Source organism: Chionomys nivalis, chromosome 6, assembly GCF_950005125.1.
Source record: "Chionomys nivalis chromosome 6, mChiNiv1.1, whole genome shotgun sequence".
Taxonomy (NCBI): domain Eukaryota; kingdom Metazoa; phylum Chordata; class Mammalia; order Rodentia; family Cricetidae; genus Chionomys; species Chionomys nivalis.
In genome coordinates this window covers 29,888,985-29,911,671 of record NC_080091.1, presented here as the reverse complement: position 1 = coordinate 29,911,671, position 22,687 = coordinate 29,888,985, and the positions used below count along the sequence as shown (strand labels likewise).

The window sequence follows — 22,687 nt, the reverse complement described above, 5'->3', positions numbered from 1 at the left end:
TTATAAACGAAGCTGCTGCAAGCATCGTATGCCAATGCCAATGCACCCATCTTCATGCCCTCCTCTTTGTTTTCCTCCACAAGCGGTGAAGAAAATCAGATAGAACAGGCGCTTTCTGACTTTTTCATGTTCTACTGTCATGTATGGATTAGCTGCCAGTTTTCACTAATGGCCTTTATCAGTTTGAGGAAATTCCTTTTTTCATATTTTACGGAGTTTTTATGAGAAATGAAGTATACTGTCAAATGCTTCAAAGGAATCTATTAAGATGACTTAAAAGAATGGTTCATATGGGAATAGACTTTAAATGTTAGCCAACCTTGCACTCCTGGGACACATTTCTCTGGGCCACCATACGGCATCATTTTCATATTTTTTTTTCTTACCTGTCTTTGTCTGATAGTGGAATCTTAGTGGATTCATAGGATAAGTTGGGACCTGCTCTCCTCCTCAGCTTTTGGGATGAATTTGTTTAGAGGTCTGGTTATTGGTGAAGATATCGAGGAAGTTTTAAAGTGTGTGTGTGTGTGTGTGTGTGTGTTTGTGCTTGAGTGTATGAAGGCTTTTAGCAAAAGCCTTATTATTTAGTTTCTTTACCAGACCTGGAGCTGTTCAACTTCTGTATTTCTTCTGGAGTTCTGAATTTGTATTTTCGTAGTTTGAAGTTGATGTGTTTAAAGTAACTTACCCATGGCATGAAGTCATGTGTGATACTCCCTTTGGATAATAGTCTCTCTTATGATGTATGCAGAATCCGTGTGATGATATAAATGTCTCCTTCCCAAAACTGACAAAGAATCTTTTTCTCTTGATATATCCTATGCCAGTCTTACCCATCTGCTTTCAAAATCAGTTTTCTCTTTTATTTTATTGGTTCCTGCTTTGACCTTTATTTTTTCAGCTAACTTTAGACTTTAGTTTCGCTCTTTTTTTTCTAGTTTCCGAGTGAAGAACATAATCCAGCTACAGAATAGCAAAGCACCATGGAATTCTCTGGAAAGCACACCGCTTAGCAGCATCTACACTTTCATGGTGTAATTCACAATCACTTCAAACTACTTCCTCATTCTTTTTTTTTCTTTTGCCCATGGGTTATTTAATTTAGAACTATATTATTTCAATACTTGAGATTTCCCCGAGGCCATTTTGTTATTAATTTATAATTTAATCCTGTTATGGTCATGAATCACTGTTTCCTAGTATCTGGGTTCGTTACAGGGCATGTCTGAGCCATCTTCAGTGGCTAATGCTGCAGGCTGGCTTTCCATTTGTTGCCTGATCAGCTTTGCTTGGGCGCCAGACGGTGCTAATTTTGCCTCCAGTGTTAAATGGTTTCACATTCATATGTATATGAATGGGTTTTATAAGAAAACAGTCTGAGCAAGCCACGAGGAGTAAGCCAGTAAGCAGCACTTCTCTGCAGCCTCTGCATCAGCTCCTGCCACCCAGGCTCCTGCCCTGCTTGAGTTCCTGTCCTAGCTTCCATCAATGATGAACAGGGATGTGAAAGTGTAAGCCAAATAAACCCCTTCCTCCCCAACATGCTTCTGGTCACTGCATTTCATCACAGTAGCAGGAACCCTAGCAAGAACAATGGGCCTGTGTCAGCACCGTTTCTACACGACAGCTCGGATGTTGCTCGGGAAGGAGATGCTGGATGTAGGCCTCTCACTATCGGCTATGATGTCTCTCAAAGACCACGGACCTCGTGGCTCAATGGTTATTTACTTTGAAGTCACATTTTCCTAAATGTTTAGCTGCTTCAGGTAGGCTGATGAATCCAGTCCCTGAAATTACCTTCTGGATTGTCATAGCTCCCAGAGACCCATTGAGTCTACTTAAAAAGCCATGTCCTCCCTCCTGTAATTTGATTCTACTGGCCCACATCCCCTGTTCCAGGTTAGCAGTCTCCCAACTATACCAGATTGTTTTGCCCTCCCCACTCAGCCTACACAAAATGTGCCAAGGCAGAAGGAGGCAGTATGAACAGCTACAAATTACACACACACACACACACACACACACACACACACACTCACACACATATGCACATCCTGGCACACCTATCTTCTTGAGATTCTTATAAAAAACTAATCTCAAGATGGTTAGGATGGAGTCCCACTAAAATGACCTGTGAGCTCCTTAAATGTGTGCGTAGCACCCTATGTATATGTTCACCTGAAAAACAACTGTACAAAGCAAACTCCAGTAGCATGCAGGTGAAGTCACCCAGGAGTCAAGTATGCTAATGTTTTCAATATACTTCCACTGCACACGAGTAAAATTCTCAGCCAGGTGTGATGGTCACATGCCTACAATCCCAGCATTCTGAAGATGAGACAGGAAGACCACTGAGCTCAATGCTAGCCTGGGTCAACAGCAAGAGCTTGTTTCAACAACAGAAGAAACAGTGTGTGTAGGTAGACAGCGGGGTAGAGTGAGGATGGACACAGTGTGAGATAAAACAGATATAGCGAGGTGTCATCAAAAGCTTTTGGGGCTAGACACAGGGATGTTTGCTGCACAATTATCTCAACTTTTAACATGTTCAAAATCTTTCCTATAAAAAAAAGGATAAAAACTATCTTTCATGCAAAAACAAAGAAATGGAGCTTGCTCAACTGCATTTTATAGAAGTCAGAGTAAGGAATGGCTGTGAAGCCTATGCAGGCTTTCAAGCAAATCCTCCAGCCAGCCTTGAGATAGTTCATTTAAAAAAAACCCACAATGTAAAACCACAATGTGTGTGAGTGTCAGGAGCACACACTGTGGACTGTGGACTTGCACCTTGGCTGGGGGAAGCTCTGAGAGAAGCTCACACTCTTGTCACCCCTGTGTCTTCCACTGGTAAGATGAGAGCGAGGTCTCTGTTATAGGGTTGTTAGGTGGCCAAGATCATTCCACAGGGTGCCCAGCACAATGGGATGGCCAGCACACCTGCTCACGGTGTGGTTCTGGGGCGCTTCTATGTTGGCATGCTTCCCCACACATTGCAAAGGGCTACTGTGGCTCTTGGTTTTGGAGGTCTCAGCCCATAACTGGGTCAGTCCAAGGTTTAGGTCTATGGAAGCACATCACAGAGGCAGCATAGGCTAGGTCATGTGCGGCAGGGTACACGCATTCCTTTCACAGGAGAGAAGCAGAGAGCAGAAGGAGCTGGCCAACGATGACCAGAACTCCCATTAGGCTTCTCTTTTGGCATATGGGCTTCTGGAGAACATGACAGACACAGACTACATCATCTCCCAGGGCCAGGGTTAGTGATCTGTAATGAGGGTTTGGCATGGAGCCGCAGGCTGAGTGAGAACTCCCAGAGTGCTAATGCTAGGATACTTGAGCATTTTTCTGCGGTATGATGATACCTTACCTAGGAGAATCTCTCAGGACACACGAGGATAAGTGGGAATGGGGCAAGCTAGTGATGGAAGGAGAAGGCAGACGGAGGAGGCAGGGCAGCTGCCCATCCTTTGCTCTCACAGACAGTGTAGAGGGTCTGGAGGTCATGTCCACCTCCAGCAAGACCAATATGATGGATGATGCAGCATGGGTTGGAACAGTTCTCAGTATGTTAGGAAAAAATTTGGAGGAGGATGTAATGCTCATACTTTCTATTTTTTGTATATATAAAAAGAAAATTGCAAAAGAGAGCATGGGAAAGATCTAGCTAGATTGTCACTGAAGCAAGTTTAGGGAGGCAGGTACCTGTCAATGAAGCCTGAGTTTATACTGACAGCGAATGATGACAGCTCAGGCTTCAGCTACACCGCTGAGTTACTGCCATCTAGATGGGCACCAGGGATGGTCCTACTGTTGAGAGTCTGCTTCTGTGGCCGGCAGGCAGCAGTAGCCTGGGAGACAAGTGTGTGTGTGCACGGAGGAGAGAGGCGGTGCCAACAGAGATCAGTTCGGATGCCACACGCTAGAACCTCCTCCAAGACCCATGCTTCCTAAAAGGGTATCGTATTATTTTGTTTAGACAAGAAGAAAAGTTCTTCAGGGGTCACTAGAGAAGACGGGAAGCTACAAATTTAACTTTTATTCTTCTTCCTTACCTGCCACTACCTGCCAAGTGGAATACTCTCTGCATGGAAAAAGGTGAAGTGAACAGTGCTTCTGGGAATTCTGGGAATGCTGCTGCTGGAGAATGAAGTGTGTGTGTGTGTGTGTGTGTGTTTTGTAGGAAGAAATCGCCAAGAGAGCAGGAAATTCTCATTAAGTGATTTTCTTCCAGGTTGGGTGGACAGACTCTAGGCACTGAGGAGTCTAGGGGAGGCAGCAGCTGACTGGCAGCTGAGGGTGCAAACAGACCAGGAATGAAGACTGGAGATGTCCAAAGGTCATTTCATTTCCCCCAAGGAAAGGAAGGTGTGAACTTCCAATTTGAATCGGATATCTGGCAAGATTTTCTACTGATTCTCATGGGCAGCGACCTCTTGGTGTATGGACAACAGGACGCAACAGGAGGGCTGAGATTTGCAGAATACCATGAATGAGGCACAGTGTCCTAGTTCCCCTTTCAGCTCGTGACCCAGTGCCCGCTGTATGCCAAGCACTGTTGATGGGGCTGCGGATACAATGATGGGTGAGTCTTGTTGTGTAAGGCCACGTTGTGCAAGCAGAGGCCCGTAGCCAACAGGACTCACACTAGTTCTCAGGGAACTCAGAGCTGTGACCTGCATTATGAAGGGAAAATGACATAGTGACAAGGTGGGAGAACAGAGCCAGCCTGGGGACCGAAGGAGCCTTTTGCAGAGTTTAGAGTGCATGCGAAAACAAGAAGGATGAGCGCACCCGGTAGCTGCCTGACACGCTTTACTCCAGCTCCACTTTCAGAGACAACAGGTAGCATGGGGGATCTGTCACCGGAACATCTTGACTGCCTGTCTTGAGGCCATTCCAATCTAACCACACATAGCTAGGCTTACACATGAACAACCTGGGCCCAGTGTTCAAAGCAACTGTACTTAGGAGTCAGGTCTGTGCTGACACAGGCTTCTGTTCCCTAGTCCCTGGAACACAGCGTTCCCTTCAGATGCAAAGGAAGAGGTTTGTTTTTCTCCTCCCTAGCTTGGGACCTCCTGATCACGTCATATGTCTAATCAGTTCTTGGGGCTTCCTGTTGAGGTCAAGAGGCATGACATGCATGCGTCTGCATCTGTGATTCCTCTAGTGGGAAAGAGGGCACCTGTGATGTGTGAGCTCAGCGTGGCTCGTGGGCCTTTGCCAAGGCGGCCAGGAGCTGATAAGATGTCTGGGCATTGCAAAGGTGCTGACCTAGGAATGCTTTGCCAGGAAAACTCGCAGGATATCAGCACCCCACTTGCCTATTTATCAAATGGAAGCCACAGCCTTTCCTCCCAGGGGAACAGCTGGCCATGTCCTCTCTGTGCGGTGGGGTGGGGAATCTAACCAAGTTCTTCAGTGAGTCTGAAAGGTTATTTCTCTCGTTTTGTGTCTCTGTGACACAGTGCTCTCTGTAGGCACAGCGAGGCTCCATTCAGCTGTCCCCGTGCCAGCATCCTGGAAGGTGCCGCTGAAGGCTTACAGGATGAAGCACTGCCATGCGCATGTTTACATCTACACACAGACAAGAGGAAATGGTGTGCACACGCTCCAGGCCCCCTGACACAATTCCTTTAGCACACACAGATCTGTGGAAGCAGATGGATGCAGAAGGCTGTTTTACCTTCGCGAATGAAGGACTGAAAGGAGAAGGAGATAGCTATCACGGGGATGGGGTTGTGCTCTGAAACCTATCTTTGGGAAGAGAGGGGCATCCTAGGAAGAAAACTGAGTGGTTACAACGGCGCTGCATGTGGAACTAGAAGCAAATCAGGCAGCTGGGAGCTACACTGGCAGCTGTCAATAGCCAGAGATCTGGGCCACTCCCACCATGCAGGCAACTGTGAATGCTGAGAAACAATGATGTCATCTTTAAGATATTTATTCTTTCTCCATCAAGCTGACCTTTTTGTATCACGGGCAGCATCTTCCCAAGGAGCCCTGCATCCCAGTAGGGTGAACAACCATCTCACTTTGCCTGCCATGGTGGGTTTCTTTGTTCTTAAAGTTCTAAACCTTGGGGAAGTCTCCTGCCCCAGGATCTGAGCTGAGAAAGGGCTTTCTCGGTGGCAGAAAGCATCCTGCCGTGTGGACTGCAGCCTTTTACAAAGACCTGGAGAGCCAGACTCAAGGACCCATCTGAGCAGGAGCTTACACCGATCACCCAGGCGTGAAGAGCCACACAGATGCCTAACTGAAGAGAGCTCAGTCCAGGCTGCAAAAGTCACAGTCGTTCTGGATTTTCCTCAAGGTCAGTTGGATCAAAGAGGGGAAGAAAGTGAAAGAAACAGTAAGAGAGAAAGCCCCTGTGTTTCACACTCCAGAGCCATTAAAGCCTGTGGTCCAGACAGCAGGAGATCAGCACCTATCAGCTTTCTGAACCCATTGCCTGAACTGTGAGCATTTCTACAGAAAGTTGCAGGGGGAAGGCAAACCAGTGCCCCTAAGGACCCAGCGCCTGCCCAGGAGATGGCAGTGTAGCCCATGAGCACCTGCACTCCCTCCCCACCAGAGGGGCTGCTGGGGGCTGCTCAGCAAGGTATGTCATCCCACCCTGGCTTCCTAAGTCACATTCTGCAGCAGGTGGCAGAGGTCATCTGGGCACAGTAGTGACAGACAGAGTGACAAGAACCTGTTCAGTGTTGTCATCTTGTCCCACATCACCCAAGACCCAGCTTCAAGTGAGTTCACCGAGGTTGAGGCCCTTTGTGTTTCCCATGTTCATTGAATTGGTACACTTCTGAACCTGTATCACGAATGGCTCAGATGGAATCATGGGAGTCAGATGAAGAACTTCCCATATCCAAGAGGCCTGGGCAACCACAGAAGTCAGTGATTTCACAGGATAGTCCTAAGCTCAAACAGAGCTTGGAAGCCAGGTGGAACTGTTTTTGCTTTGGGGGCCAGTGTTTCCTACAGTGTCTAGGTGGGAAATAGATAGGCAGGCCTGCGTTAGACTGCACAAAAAGAGACACAGGGGTAGAAAAAAGTGTCTGCTCTGCTGGGAGACTCTGAATTCGCTAAGAGACCACAAAGCACCTTGTAAACAAAATCCTTAAACATTTACTGACCCACACTTTCCAGAGTGAATAAGGGGAACCCAAGAGCTAAGTCAATCCAAGGAATAATCAAAACCTGGTCTTGTGAATTCCATTTAAGCAGCTGACCGAAAGCTGAGATCATGTGAGAACTGACAGCTGTGGCTCCTGCCCCGGCTAGAACATTTTAGCTGTACTGACCTTTCCTGCAGGCATGCCTGGGGTGCACACTGGCCAACTCCCTCCTCACCTCCAAACCTCCAGCTGCATGTCAGTGCAGACCTCCTCATTCTGTGTCCTTCACGCCTACCTCTATCTTCCCTAACCACTTAGTCTCTTCTTTCCGACTGTTTCAGCCTTGCTTCTTTGTTTACCTCTCTGCAAAGCAGAGAAAATCGGTCTCAGAGGAAGCAAACCTGAGTTTTAAAATTGTAGACTACCACTTATTAGCTGTACAGCCTTGGCTTCCAGCTCCTCTTGACCCAATGTCCCTTTCATGACCGCCGGAGAAAGTAGCAGCTATTGTGAAAAACGTCACCTATCAGCTAGTGAAACGTGCGAAACACTGGGAACAAGTGTGTGCCCGCAGCCTTCACGTCAGCAGTTCCCTCTCCATAGCTTCCCCTCCGGGTGCTTACAACTGTAGTGTGCACCAGAGTCTGTGTACTGTGCTTTCAACTAGACCCACACATCTCTGGGTATGAGACGTTTGTATCACACACTAGCACCGGGAGACATTAATAACTATAATTCTAGTAGCCATTTGCTATAAGGAAAGTTAGCTATAATAATTCATCAATTGTTATTCCTGGAAATTTCTACTTAATAGTTTCAAACCATGGTTGACTAGCTCACTGATAGGGCAAGAAGGGAAGTCTCAGGTAGGTTATACTCGGTCTTTTTTTTAGAATATTATTAGAGCAATGAACAAGACACATAATTACCCCAAACCTTAGAGCAAAATCCCTTTGTAGACAGTTTAACTCAGCTGACATATGGGTTCTAACTTCTGAGAAGTCAGATTCAGGACTCAGGTGTTGCCTATAGACTTTCGGGAGAAAAACACGATTTTAGAAGCTCAGAAACAAAGACTGGTGATGGTTCTCACTCAATTACGTAGGACTTCCCCAAAGAGGTCCAGCACTACCAGCTCGGGAACGGGGCTCTGAGAAACAGCTGTCAGGGGTCCAGAGGGGCCTCGGAGCTGTACTCACCCTTATCTTCCTCTGGCTCCCAGAATTCCATCTCAGCCATTCATAATACAAGTTCAGAAATGCACCAATTCCATAGACATGGGAAACTCAAAGCGCCCTGAATGAAGCCCCCATTCCCCTCCCCGAGGAGCCTGCTTGATGCGTGTCACTCTCCAGTGCTGCTGGACAGAAGACTGAAGTGGGCTATGCCTCCAGTGATGATGGACTACATCCTTGATAGGAAAGGTCACACCTGCATATCCATGGCTGTCCTCAAAGCGGGACAAGCCCAGGAATGTGGGGGCTAGCCAGGGAACTGAGCCTAACAGATTCTGAGGGAGCTTGGAAGAGTGCAACCCATGAGACTCTGGCAGAGCAAAAGAGCTGGTGGCCTACGAGTGTTGATGGAGCTGTGCTGACGGAAAAACAGATTTTTCTCAGCCACATGTCCTAGGGACTGTTCCTCTCCTCTAAGGAGATCTGTCTGTCTGATTCATGACAATAGCAGCCTTATATGAAAGTAGCCCAGCCTCCGCTTCATGGGTAACCTGCTTTCCTTAGAGGATACGGCCTGGGCAGCAAGTACCTTTTGTGCTAAGTCCAGTCCATGTGTGACTAAGTCAAAGGATTCCAATTCTCTAGCCTTGTACATTCCACATATGAAGTGAAGATTAACTTTCTACCGACCTCTTCAGGGACAGCACACTTCATGATGCAGAAATGATCTCTTACAAAATCTAAAATTCCCTAGCTCTCTTGTTATTAGCCTAACTTTCCATATCCAGGAGGCCTGTGCAACCACAGAAGTCAGTGATTTCACAGCATAGTCCTGAGCTGACACAGAGCCTGGAAGCAAGGTGGAACTGTTCCTGCTTCAGGGTCCATAATTTTCTGCAGTGTCTAGGTGGGAATTATGCCGGCCTGCATTAGACCGCACAAAAAGAGACCCGAGGGTAGAAAAAAAAGTGTGTGCTCTTCTGCGAGACTTTGAATTCCCTAAGAGCTATGCATTATGCTGGCAGAAAGAGGCAGACGAAGGTGGGTAAGGGAGGCTAGGTGATGCCATTGCAGCCTAGGGTGCCGCTTTCCTAGTAGAAGCTCTAGGAAGCACACAGTACATCCTCAGCCTGTCCCTTCCTCTAGCGCTGATTTTGGGTTAGGAGGGGTACAGAAGTGGGTTTAGCCTAAACGTTGTCACACGGGCAGCAGTTAGTATGTAGAGCTGGCTTTCTCCTCAGTCAGTTCTTTTTTGCCCACTCCTCCGTGGTGCCCTCCAGAAGCTGGAGTGCACAATCATTTTCCATTTCAGCTACCCATACCAACACCCACCTTTCTCAGTCTTGCAGCTCCTGTGCCCGAGCGAATGGCATCCATCAAAGCTTGCCTGGCATCCACTGTGTTGCTGAGGGTGCCGGTGCTGAACCTAGAAACTGTTACGGAGGCCGAGGGAGACTGGGAGGCTGCAGAGGGTGGTGGGGGCAGGACAGGTGGAGGTGGAGGGCCATGGTCTTCTTGTTGAGCTTTGTCTAGACCTGGGGCCAAGAGTGCAGCATCTCGGAAGCTCTGGAGCTCCTCAGAGGCAAGGGATGACACCTAAGGAGACAGTTACGTGGTTACTAGAGTTGAGTGCTCCTGCACCCCGTCTCATCTGTGACACCCCATGGCGATGACACTGGGTGACGAGATCATAAATGTGGAACTCCCATGAACAGAATCGGTACCCTATAAAAGAGACCCCAGAGAGTTCCTTGAACCTTCTGGCACGTGAAGCCTTGGTGTGAAGGTACATTGAGCCAGAATTGTTCAGACAACCCCCTGAATCACCAGTTCTGTGGCTGCCATGATCTTTGACTTCTACCCTCCAGAGCTGTAGGAAATAAACCTCTGTTGTTCCTAAGCCACCCAGCATACAGTGCTCTGTTACAGCAGCCTGCCGGACTCAGAGAGTTACAATCTGTGTAGAGGTCCTCTCCAAGAATACAGCACTCGGCTACCCATGTCACAGTGACCCGCAAACGGCTCCTTAATGATAAACTACAGGAAGCAGACATCTGTCTGCTGATGACTCACACATATCCCTGCGGTCTTCCAAAGCTTGGCTTAGAGGCACCAAGTATGGCAAGAGTACTCTCTAACTTCCCTTCACACGTGAGGGCAGAAACAGAAGCCAGGCACACAAACTTGACTAACTGGGGGTGGGAGTGACACCCACTAAAACCATAGGGGAAATGTGCAAGTCACATCAATTCCTTAAATCCCATGCGTGACAGCCACAGGTGCACTATCTGGCTCAATTAATATTCTGCCTATAGTACATGTTCAGGGCTGGCTTCACACAGCTGCCTCATTCTGTGGATTTGGGTGCCAACGTGCCAAGCGAGTAGAGTTTGCAGCTCTGATGGTGCCTGCCGTCTAGTCAGAGTAATGAAAACTTGGCGCTACTGGCCTAGATTGCTGGGGAGAAGGGTAGGCAGGATTCTAAACCGGTTATGTATGGGAGGTCCTTTTCCTCACCTTCCTCAGGCTGAGAGTCCCACTGTGGCCCCGGATGGCTGCCAGAAGGGCAGATCGCTCGCTCTCTGTCTCCATGTAGGACAGTTTCTTTGGCCTTCCTTCTGAGGTGTGTTCTGCAGTCTAGAATATTAACGAAGTCAACATATTTCATTCAGACAATAAGGAAAGGCTAACTCCATATCAGTCATGGCCTACAGCATCAACTCCACTCAATCTGTCTGCTTAAAGGGTCCACTCAGAAGGTCCCAGAAGAGCTTTCTGCTCAACCACAGTATCAAAGCACATGCACACAACGATTTCCTTTTCTAGAGTCAGCATAGTATTAAAAAACTTTACTGAGTCATTCAACACATTTGTAGAGCAGGCTTTGCACAAACATAGGTTGATATAAATGTTCTGGGCACGTGCAGGGAGGTGGGACTAAGGCAGCTGAGCTCAGTGCACTAAGGACTTTTCAGCTTAGGATATCTTCAACTTCCTATGGCTACCATGACGTAACCCTGTAGTAAGTTGAGGGGCAGCTATCTGAGAATCAAAGGCTATAGGTTTGGGGTTGCAGCCAGTGTTGTCTTTTACTATGAAACTCTTCCTGCTATTCTCCCAGCTTTCCCTAGCTGACATGTTGTAAATCTACCGAAATCCTGTAAACCTGGATGAAAATGTTAGTGGGTGACATTGGGCCAGACCACTTAGACTCTTCCTACCTTGTTTCCACTGAAAAATATAGGAAATAACTCTTCATTATTAGCACTGGGTTAGTAATAATATTTTGATGTATTAAATGAGCTGATAGTGGAGAAGGTTCACAGAATTTTTTTTTTACTGTAGAATGACAAAATCATGCCTTCACATAAAGTTTCAGTCAACAATAACCACACTGATGGAAGTAGACTCACAAGAGCCAAGAGAAATCTTTTCTTTTTCTAAGGTTTTCAGATATTTTGTTATAATAACACAAAGTGGACAGAGTGCTTCTGGACCAGAGTATAGACAGTCTTACACCCTGACCTCACTGCTACTCTGTCCCAGTGGATGGAAGTTTATTGATTGACATCTTTTCTGTTACGCTTCTGGGCTCTGAGAAGCTAAAGCTCCTCAGCCTCTCTAGTGCCTTTCTCCAAATGCCTTAAAAGAAAGAGACAGAATGCGGTTAAAATGAAACCCACAAACTTGCAGCTCTGGCTTTGCAGTCTTCCCTCCCGTCCCATTCTCAAGATCTGTGACAGGGATGAAGCCCTGCAGGGAGCTCCCTGCACCCAACCCCTGATGCCCACCACATTCACCTTGCGAAGCTTGTCCCTCCCTCCTGATGAGTGGATAGCTTCCATTAGGGCACTATGCAGAGATGTGTCTTTTGGAACTGGCCTTTGAACCACAGGCTTGAATTTTTTCTTTGGCCCAAAAATGCTGGATGATGGAGCATCCTCTGTGTCTTGAACATCTGTAGTTAATGGACTAGGCTTTTCCTCTGTCTGCAAGATGATGTAGCTGGTAGGGCTAGACTCTTTTGGACCGTGAGGAGGCTCACAATTTCCTGAGGCCCGTGCAGAACCATTCATCAGTATCCTCCCAGAGTTACGGGCCTCTGCCAAGAGCAGAGAGGGCGGGGGCGTCCTTTCCGGTGCCTGTGTGGGGTTAGATGGTAAGCTCGTCTTTCGGTTACTTGTAGTTTGCTTTCCATCGAAACCACAGCTTGGTCCCACAGAAACACGATCCCTCTGGGAAGATCTGACTGGGAGGAAATTGGAGTTTCTGTGGACAGCAGCCGGACAATCTTGAGTAGATGACTTTGCATATGAGCTGCTGACCTCTACCCTGGGACGGTCCCCTGCAGGCATCTGCACACCAGCGTTGCTGGAAAGGCAGACAGAGCCCTGGTCTGAACCATGCTCAAGCTGTCGCGCCTCTGAGCACAGGTTGGGAGCATCCCTGTCTTTCCCCGTGGGAGGTGGTCTAACTGGCTTTGGTTCTTCGTGACCCTTTTCAGCAGTCTTCTTATGTGGTCTCACCACATCAGCATGGACTTTTGGAGGCCCCATCTTCTTGGCAATAGCAGAGGCCACGTACTGGCTGGACGTTCTTCTCTGAGGCTTGAGGAATGTAACTTCTGCAGGGTGAGCTGCTGGCACTTTTACATGACAAGAGCCTGCTGGGCGTGGCCGGCTGCTCTCTTCCTCCAGGTGTGCCCCATGTTCCTCTGGGGCAGGCTGCTGCTGGGGCGTGGGCAGCGTGAAGGCTGCCTTCAGTACATTATCTTGCTGCGGTTTTGCTGGTGTGGCAGTGGTGGTGATGGAGGGGGGCCTTTTGGCTGTACACTCTGCCGGCCCATTGAGGCATTTTTCCACTGAGTTGAGCCTCCAGAACTCTTTGACTTTTCCAATAGGCTGTGCATCTGTTTCCACAACCGTGGATGAGTGGGATACGGTCCTGCTCCCATTCATGTGAGGACTCACCAGATTCCCTAGTTCGTCAATCTTAATGGCACCAGTGGAGAGGGACACATCCCTGTCATAACACCTCATCTCTGATTTGGGAGGAACAATTTTGTATGTAGTCAGGCCATGCCTGAGTCCATAGCTTCCCCCTGAGGTCTGACCATGATGAGACCATGGTGGTAGTGCTGATGTGGAGCTTTCATGGTCACCGTCTTTTTGATTGACTGGTAGTGAATTTACCCTGTGACCTGCCTGTGTCTTCTCACTCTGAGTAGAACCATTCACCTTGCCCTTATCCTTCGCTTTTAGACCATCTATACAAAGTTTTGAAACATATGAAGTAACTCTGGGGTCTTTTTCAACTGGATTCTCGTCTTCAGATGTGTTAGCAAACGCTGAAGACTGATTTCTCTTTCTGATCTCTTGGGAAGGAGGGGAGGGGTCAGGCTCTTTTGTGGTTGTCCTTACGTACGGCTGGTTATGCTCTGTCTGAAATGGGGACAGGCGAGATCTGTGGTTGGCCATGTCTTCTCTGTTAAAGGCAGCAGCACTGTTGCTTCTGCTGGCGAACAGTGCCGAGTCAACAGGCTCATCGGGAACTTCCCCGATAAACGTAACGGGGATGTCATCCATGCCATTATCAGGAATTGCAGCTTCTTGCAGGCTGTGGTTAGACATACCATTTGTAGAGCTGGTTAGAAAGCTTGTATCTGTTTCATAATTGTCTTCCATTCCTGCAGAGAAGGACAAACGCAAGTGACCAATTGGTGCCCCTTTTAGTATTTCCAGTGAGTTAATGCGAGCATAGCCAATACTTTGATTTCCCCAGGGATTATTACTGTTTTTTTTTTAAAAGCATGTATGCTAAATGTTATCTTGATTATAATCTCTATCTGCCTGAGACCAGAATCACAACTTTCACCACACAACAGAGAGTCGTTTGCAGGCCCATGGCATTTAGTCACCACGTCTTGCCAAGTCATCCAATTATAAAAGAGATTCCAACATTTGATACTCTGGAAAATGTTCTCAAGTGCCCTGAGATTTTGCCCTTCCTATTTCTCATGCCCACTAGAAGCAAGATATGGAGAATAACTTGTCCTAGCTTTCTTTCTCCAAGAGAGAATAAGTAAGCTTTGATGTCTTCAGAACCATACCGACTCCTCACAGCACTAAAGGACGCAGTGGGTCATGTGGTCACAACGTGTGGGGACAACACAGCCACTACAGATTTTCAGCTGTGTCATCCGAATATTGATGAGAAGAGACAGAAAATCGAACTAAATGAAGTCAGGGTCGGTTTGAATGCCTGATTTTTATCCCTGTTTTGTTTCTCTAGTTTATTTTTGAGTAGAAAAAAAGTAGTGCAGCTTTCTTTGTCTAAAGGAGTTCCCACTACTTACTGAAGTCATCTGCATCAGCCTTTAACTTATAGTGTTATTTTCCAAGGAACATATTAAAGGAGCAGCAGGGCCACGGGGTACTCCTTGCTAAGGCTGCTTATCATGGACAGAAGATTGTGTATTTTATCAAGTAAGGAAGAGTTAGTTAGACGCTTTAACAAAGATAGCTGCTTCTCTTTGTGCCATCTTGTATCTCTCTATGTCATTTTGGCACCCTGGATATTTCTGTCTTCAATGTGTGTAGACCACTACCGAACACTCAAAAGCAATATTGCGAGTCACATATTTTGAAAACTACTGAGAAGCTTCCTTAATACTGCAAAGACAGACCATCAAGAAGAGCCCTCACTGGAGAGAGGAGTTCAGCCCTTACAGACAGGCAAAACACATCCGAACCAGGCTGCAATCCCGAGACTTCTTCCTTGTGCAGTCACACCAAACTACTCAAAAAAGTGACTGCCTAGAAGGTCATATGGGAGGCTAGTGAAGTGGGAAGCTTGTGGCTGTTACCTTCCAGGTCTTTATCAAGCTCTGCCAGGGTTTGATGGAAGTGCCCAGTAATGAATAGGTCTTCATCATCATTTGGAGGCATGGTGACTCTCTCATTTCTGAGGAAGACAAAAGAGAAAGGAAGAGTGCTTAATTTCCTACTATGATTAGTGCATAGTACTCCATTCCAGAATATTCAGTTCATATTCAAAAGTAAGTAGTCCCCACATTCACTGGGCCACCGCTGTCTTTGTCTACACAGATTATTTGCATGAGTGATGTGTATATACATGTGTATTGTATAAGGCATGCAAGCTATGTGTGTCACAGATGATATATTTGGAGTGTTATGTTAATATTAGCCCCCAAAATGTTATCAGTGCCTGAACCGCATGTAGTTGTAATGTGTTCCCCATGTCTCCATTCTGCTATTCCAGCCAAGTCAACATGCTAGTAGGTTTCATGTACTTATCTAAGTTGCACCACACCTGGAATTCTAAGAAGTGAGGCACCTGATGACCAGCTGTACGTCATGATGGCAGGGCTGTGTCTCCCTGCCAGACTTTAAAGGCTCAGCCTGTTTCTGAACATCTGCATTTTACCAGTGTCCCTCAGGCTGCAGTCATGTGGGCTTCAGCTCTGCCACAGGACACTTTTGAACTTCCTATGCTGCCAGAGAGACTCTCAGAGAGGAGCACATGGGGCTGTATGGGAAGTATCAGAAGGCCTTCAATTTTGCAAGCCCCATGCATTCCTCTGTGCTGCCCCTCTGCAGCGATCCACCTATAAGATTTGGAAAGGGAAGAACAAGCCATTCCTCTACAATCAGGGACTCTCAAACTGTCTGGTGTGTCTCTTTTTCTTCCCATTATTGCATCTTAATTCTTGCACTGTGCAGAAGATGGGAGTTATGAAGACTTGGAAAAACCTGATTGTGCCACCCACAGAGGTGAACTACTTTTGGATTTTTTTTTTTTGTAACCATAAAGACCATGGCAAGATAGACAGAAAACATTATGCCCACTGTAACAAGAAATTGGTCATTAAAAAAAAATAATCCAATAAAAAACGGGGTACAGACCTAAACAGAGAACTCTCAACAGAGGAATCTAAAATGGCTGAAAGACACTTAAGGAAACGATCAACATCCTTAGCCATCAGAGAAAGGCAAATCAAAACAACTCCGACAGTCCATCTTACACCTGTAGAATGGTCAAGATCAAAAGCACTGATGACAGCTTATGCTAAGAGGATGTGGGGTAAAGGGAACACTTCTCCATTGTTGGTGGGAGTGCAAACTGGTACAGCTTCTTTGGATATCAGTATAGTGATTTCTAAGAAAACTAGGAAACAACCTACCTCATGACCCAGTAATACCACTTTCGGGTATATACCCAAAAGATGTTCAGTCATGACACAAGAACATGTGCTCAACTATGTTCATAGCCAGAATCTGGAAACAACCTAAATGCTCTTTGACCAAAGAATGGATAAGGAAAATCTGGTACATTTACACAATGGAGTACTACACAGCATAAAAAAATAAAGCTATATTGAAATTTGCAGGCAAACAGGTGGATCTAGAAAATATCATATTGAGTGAGGTAACCCAGATATCATCTGGACTCACTCATAAGTGGCTTTAAGACATAAGGCAAAGAAAAACCAGCCTACAATTCATAATCCCAGAGAACCTATACAACAAAGAGGACCCTAAGAGAGACATACATGGATCTAATCTACACGGGAAGTATAAAAAGACAAGATCTCTTGAGTAAATTGGGAGCATGGGGACCTTGGGAGAGGGTATAAAGAGAGGAGAGAGGAAGGGAGGGGAGTGGAGAAAAATATATAGCTCAATAAAAACAATTTTTAAAAATACTTAAAAAAAAAAAAATGCTCCCATTCCTGGCCCTCTGTGCCCTCCTTCTTGGAGGCCTTTCATAGGAAGCTCCAGAAGATGGCAAGCCTCTGTGTTAGAGAGGCAACTGTTGCCTGCTGGAACCCTGAATAGAGATTGTTTGCATGAATCACCTTATTACAACCCTCAGAAATGATTTATAAGGTAAATGGTGTTGTCATTGCCGTTGTTCAGATAGGAGACTGTCCAGAGAGACCAACTGACATGTGCAAGGTCACACAGCATTCAAAGCCAGGTGCACCTGCTCCAAAGCCTGAGTAAGGATCGGCTGCCTTGACCAGGTGGCCCAGCACGTCTAGAGTCAAGAGGGACAATGTGGCCCCCTGTGGCACGAGGCATCCTAAGATATGTCATCCTGCTGCTCAGGAGAGGGAGGTCATGATTTATTTGCGTCACGGGGACAATGGCATATGTGAGACAACCGCTGCCAAAACAATTTGAAAGCTGCCTCCACGAGGGCCTTTGCATCTCTTTTCCTATTGTGCAGAAAACACAGACATGTCTATGGCAATTGTCTGTCTTCAGTGAAAGCTGAAGGTTCCTTTCCGCTGATTGTTAGAATCGAGGACCAATTTCCATCATTGCTAATCAGGCCCAGATAATGATGCATGAAATATGCCTTGTACAATCCTCACTTACGCAGCAAAATTTTTATTCGAATAAATGAGTCTTTCTTTCTTAGTGACTATGTCCGTTTGGGAGCCAGGAAGTAGCTTCAGGATCTGTCTCGGCTAATGCTCTCCGACAGGCTAGACAAAAGGGGCTGGTCGGAGATGTGTGTACATGCAGACCAGTTAATAAGGACTGCAAGAGGTGCCCAATTGTCCTTCCCACGGCTTTGCTTTGGGCCTGTAATTGTTTCAGTGTGGTTTACTAAAGCTGTTTCTCTTTCAGTGAATGTGATGGAAAAAAAAATACATTCAAATATTTACTAGACTATATGGCAGAGAAAAAAATATGGAAATTTCTAGGCAAATGGTATTCAACATGTAAAGCAGATCACTGTTTAGATTTTTACTTGTAGTTTAGAATGCTTAAAGTCCAGCCAAAGAATATTATATATAATAAGGATATATATTCTTCTACATCAAAATATTTGTCTTCGAAGAGTGTATGGCTTCTATCACTCAGGAGACAGTGAAGAGAAGGTTCTCAGTAAGAATTAAAACCAAATTCCATCAATTTATTCTAAATGTTAAATTAGAAAAGAAATCACATGAAACTGCAATAAATATAATACACACACCCCTGCTGTTGATTTTAAATGAAAAAAATATGAATTCATATATCTTTATCTTGGTAAGGAAACAATTCAGTGGGAGGAGAAAATATAACGACAGCAGTATTCATTGTGTTCTGTGAAGAAATCTAAAATATTCAGCAGCAAAAAGAGCTGCCTACGTTGTAAAGGGCAATACGATCAGTAATTCTGACATCAGTGAGTCTGTGGAAAAATACAGTCCAATCAGTAACCATGACAATCAGAGAGCCTATGGAGAAATACAGGCTAACGCTGCTTCTAGCACAATGCATGAAAAAAGCCAAGACACAGGACTCTATGTAGGATACTGGGATGACATGAGAACACCACAGACACCCGTGAACAAGGGCGAGCTAGGCGTGTGCCTGTGTGCTTTACTGAGGAGGGTTTACGGAGGCTGTTTACCATAAAGCACCTTGTGTGAAAAAGTCGCTTTTAAAAAGGGCATGTTTACATATCTGGGTGCTTTTATGTGTATGAGTGTGAAAGTCTAGGAGACTGGACCTCTCTCTAGAGTTCTCCATGTAGGCTAGACTATCCCGGTCAGAGAGCTATGGGGATCCTCCTGTCATGCCTCCATTGTGCTAGAAATAAAGACACATGTCATCACACTGGGCTTTCTTTCTTTTTTTTTTTTAAATGCAGGTTCTGGCGATTGGGCTCAGTTTTTCATGATCACATGACTAGCACTTTACTGACCTGTTTCCCAGGACTGATGAGCCTACTTTAATGTGCAGATTTTACACTGTTTTCAGACTCTAGTTAACCATTCTTTGTTGTAAAAGAGTTGAAATGTTTCCCACAAGAATGGTATGCAAGGCCTTCTTTCCTACAGGAGCCTCCCGGCCATCTGTGAGGGAGAAGGCTACAGTCGATTTTGAGTAGGCTCTGTGATCGCCATACTCCTACCATCCAGGATCAGTCCCAACTACTCTAGCCATTAGAAACTCAGCTCTAGGTGTGTGGGCTTTCCCCGCTGGTTTCTTCTCTGCATCCAGAGCAACTGTCTTGCTCAAGTCTGAGGTTCCAAGCTACTAACACTATCCCTTTACCCATAGCCTCTTTCCCTTGACCAGTGCTTTTCCTCTTACTGCCTCATACAGACTTATAGACTTCCTTCTCCACTCACTGATGCTGGCTCCCAGTCTCAGACCCTGCCAGCACACCCCTATCCTCCCATGGTCCTGGCCTTGCTCTCTGACACTTGGAGACACTTGGATGGGATTTGTGTACTTACGGTCAGAGTTATTTCGGAAGGAGTAGACATATGTCAGTAGGAGCCAACCCGGGTACCTTATGGAGTGCACCAAAGTCTAACCATTGCCAGGCCCTTGGCTGAGTTCCTACACTCTCTGAACATGGTAGCTGTGGGTCTCACTGCTTCTTCAGCTTGTCTGACTTTTGATGTACCCCAAGGATTGCTATTTCCTGGGCCTGAGCATTTGCATGGAGGCTATCTAGTCAAGGTCAATGCCCATGTCAATCTACCAATTTTGTTTTCCTAGCTAAGGTTTCTGGGGGTAGGGATCTAGTGGTGTTTGCTTTTCCTCCATACCCATCTCCATTGTTGCAAAGGGTCACACCAAAGCACGATATTGCCATTCCTCTTTTAATCTTACCTAGACTTAATCATGGGGCCTAAAGAGTAGCTTCCTGGGCTTCCAGGAGAGCACAAAGCATGTAGCGCTGAGCAGGGTATAGTGGGCAGAGGGCAAAGCATCTGCTGACATGAAGCCAATGTGCACGGATGTTTCTTTCCCAGGCTTCCCCCCACCCCCCACGCAGAGCAATGAGCAAATCTTTAGATACAGTTCTCATTGGCAGTTTATTGTGGCTAAGGACCAAGAAAACAGAAAGCCAACAAACATCGAGTGGGCATTTTGCTATCAGCCTTCCCATGTTAAATAAACACAGCCGGAGCTGTTTTCTCACACAGACCTGGAGGGGATGGCTGCAGAGAATGTGACCATATTCATGTCACTGCTGCGTAAGGCATGAGGGACAAGCCAAGAGCACTGGGGACTTCCAAACCCATCTGTCTGGGAGGCTCATCTGCCTCCTCTGCCTCCCCTTTGGGAACTCAGAGTGGAGAGGGAGGGTGTGCCTCTTATCCAGCTGGGGCAACTTTCGCCCAGCTTGGTCTCAGCATTTGTTTGTGTCGCTCCAGGCAGATGAGAAGAGGAAATTGTCCCGTCTATTCAGTGCTAGGACAAATAGGAGCGTGGTGAGCTTTTCTTTCCATTTGCTATTGGGAAGAAAAGGTGAAGAACGTGATGAATAGCACGGTTCTGATTCTGACTCATCTCGAATCCTAAGAAATCCACAGCGCATTGTTGTGTTTGCTTTCGATTCGGCCGAGCCTCGCTAAGAAATGTATACGATTGTGGAAAATGTCAAAGAGGAAAATCACGATGTTTTCAGAGAGGAGCTTAATTTGCTTATGGAGACCAAAGCAACCCTGCTACTGCAGAATGATAAGGGCAGCCCGAGAGCAGGCAGCCTGGGAAACTGGATGATTGCTGAATATGCTGAGCCCCCTCGTTGCAGCTGTAAGCATTCCCCAGCGATAAGGCTTCGGAGTCTGACACTGGTGTTTAAAACATCGGGGGGTGGGGGTCATACGTGTAATTTTACATCTTCTTGCAATCCTGTTTTAAATGAGAGAAGTGAATGTAATTTTCATTACTTTAGTTTTAGCTTTATTTATACGTGTGACTAAAACATTTGTTTACTGTGTACTAGATTTGTTTCTTTTCTACACATACAAATTATTTCAGCTTGGACAGTCATGTTTAGCAGCTAGTATGATTAGGGGCTACAGTCGGGTGCAGCACTCCACAATTTTTTTCTGTAGTGTTGGTGATCAAATCAGGGCCTCATGTAAACAAGGCAAGGACTCTACCAAATGAGTGCTGTCCCCATGGCTTTCCACATTCGTGTGTATTCTTAATTCTCTATGGACGGATTGTACAATACATAACCTGCTTCTAACTGCTCCTGATGCTACCGAGTGTGGATGGTGATGAACTCTCAGGGGTCTACATGGTCATGGTGCAGTTTATAAATGCTCCTGTGGCCCTATGGTTTCTAGACTCCAGGCATCATAGTCCACAAATGACTCCTGACGCTTCTGTGGCCACCACTCCTGGAGTTCTGGTTTAAGGATCCAGAGGCTGGATGAGGTAGAATCCAGGGCCCAAGTCCCACTATAGTCTCTGTCTACATGCAAGGCTGCTTGGAACCACGTGCCTGCAAAGAGGGGAAAAATTTCTCTCAAACTACAACTATGAATCTCAGTCCTGCCATCCTACCATTTATCAACAAGCTGGAGCTAGGAAGACCCTTGAAGGGTTGCCAGCTAGAGTACAGACAATGGATGGGATGGAGAGGGATCCCTCCTCACCGCAGAAACAGAAACTATATTTCTCTTCACACATATACACTATTTTTTAAGTCCTCTGAAAATTCCATACATTTATGTAACACATTTTGACCATTTTTACCCCATTCCCTTCTCTCTTCCTCTTCATAGTTCTGCCGATTCCTTCTTCTCAAGTCCACTCCACTCTCATATGTTTTGTTTTTATTATTATTTGTGACCCACTGAGTTTAATTAGTTTAATTAGTATGACTATGGATGGGAGATTGTTTTTTAGGACATGAACAACATACCAGTAGCCACAGCACCGAGGAAGTGAGTTCCTTTTCCTGCAGCGCCATTACCTGTCATCAACTCCTGACAAAGCGAGAGGTATGAGGTTTCATGACCCCTCCTGTAAGCACGTGGATGGTGGACAGGCTCCATTTGGTGCAAGTCTTTTGTAGGTAATTACAGCTACTGTGAGTTCATGGGTATAATGGCCGTGTTATGCATAGCAGACAGTGTTTCCCAACACTGCCCCTCATCCTCTGGCTCTTACATTCTTTCTACCACCTTCTGTGAGGCTGAAGCTATAATGTATTTTCTACTTTGAGAGGCTCTGCATGTAACTGTATTTGGCTCCACCATTAAGAAAAAACCCAAATCCACAGAGTCATCTCTCTTAGTCACACTTTACAGCATTTTTGCCTAGTGAAGTTCCCCCAAAGAACCTTAGAACTCAGAGTTTCGTGATGCTGAGATAGAGACAGACTGCCTGATGACAGCCAGATTGTTCTGGGGATCCACTGCTTAGAAACATTGCTAGCTCCACTCTTGGGCCTCTCAGAGAGGGAGGGGCAGCATCCCTTTTGCTTCTCCCTTCTCTCCCTATTATTTCTACTCAGACAAAGATGTTATAGCCGGAAGAGGAGGCAGGCAAGCAGAGCTGGAAATGATTGTAAGGACAATCCAAAGAATCCTGCTTCTATTACTCCTCCAGGACCTGTAAA

At 46.1% G+C, this 22,687-nt stretch overlaps 1 protein-coding gene across 9 annotated transcripts in view; it reads right to left on the bottom strand.

Moving 5' to 3' along the window:
• The window catches only part of Cobl (cordon-bleu WH2 repeat protein), a 229,385-nt gene that overhangs the window by 5,855 nt on the left and 200,843 nt on the right, over nt 1–22,687 (bottom strand). For all 9 annotated transcript variants that reach the window (XM_057771907.1, XM_057771911.1, XM_057771906.1 and 6 more), the window contains 4 exons: nt 15,156–15,253; nt 12,091–13,976; nt 10,808–10,927; nt 9,623–9,886 (listed from right to left, as the gene is read on the bottom strand). In XM_057771907.1, the coding sequence (XP_057627890.1) occupies nt 9,623–9,886; nt 10,808–10,927; nt 12,091–13,976; nt 15,156–15,253 (2,368 nt within the window). The remainder of the gene's footprint in view (nt 1–9,622; nt 9,887–10,807; nt 10,928–12,090; nt 13,977–15,155; nt 15,254–22,687) is intronic.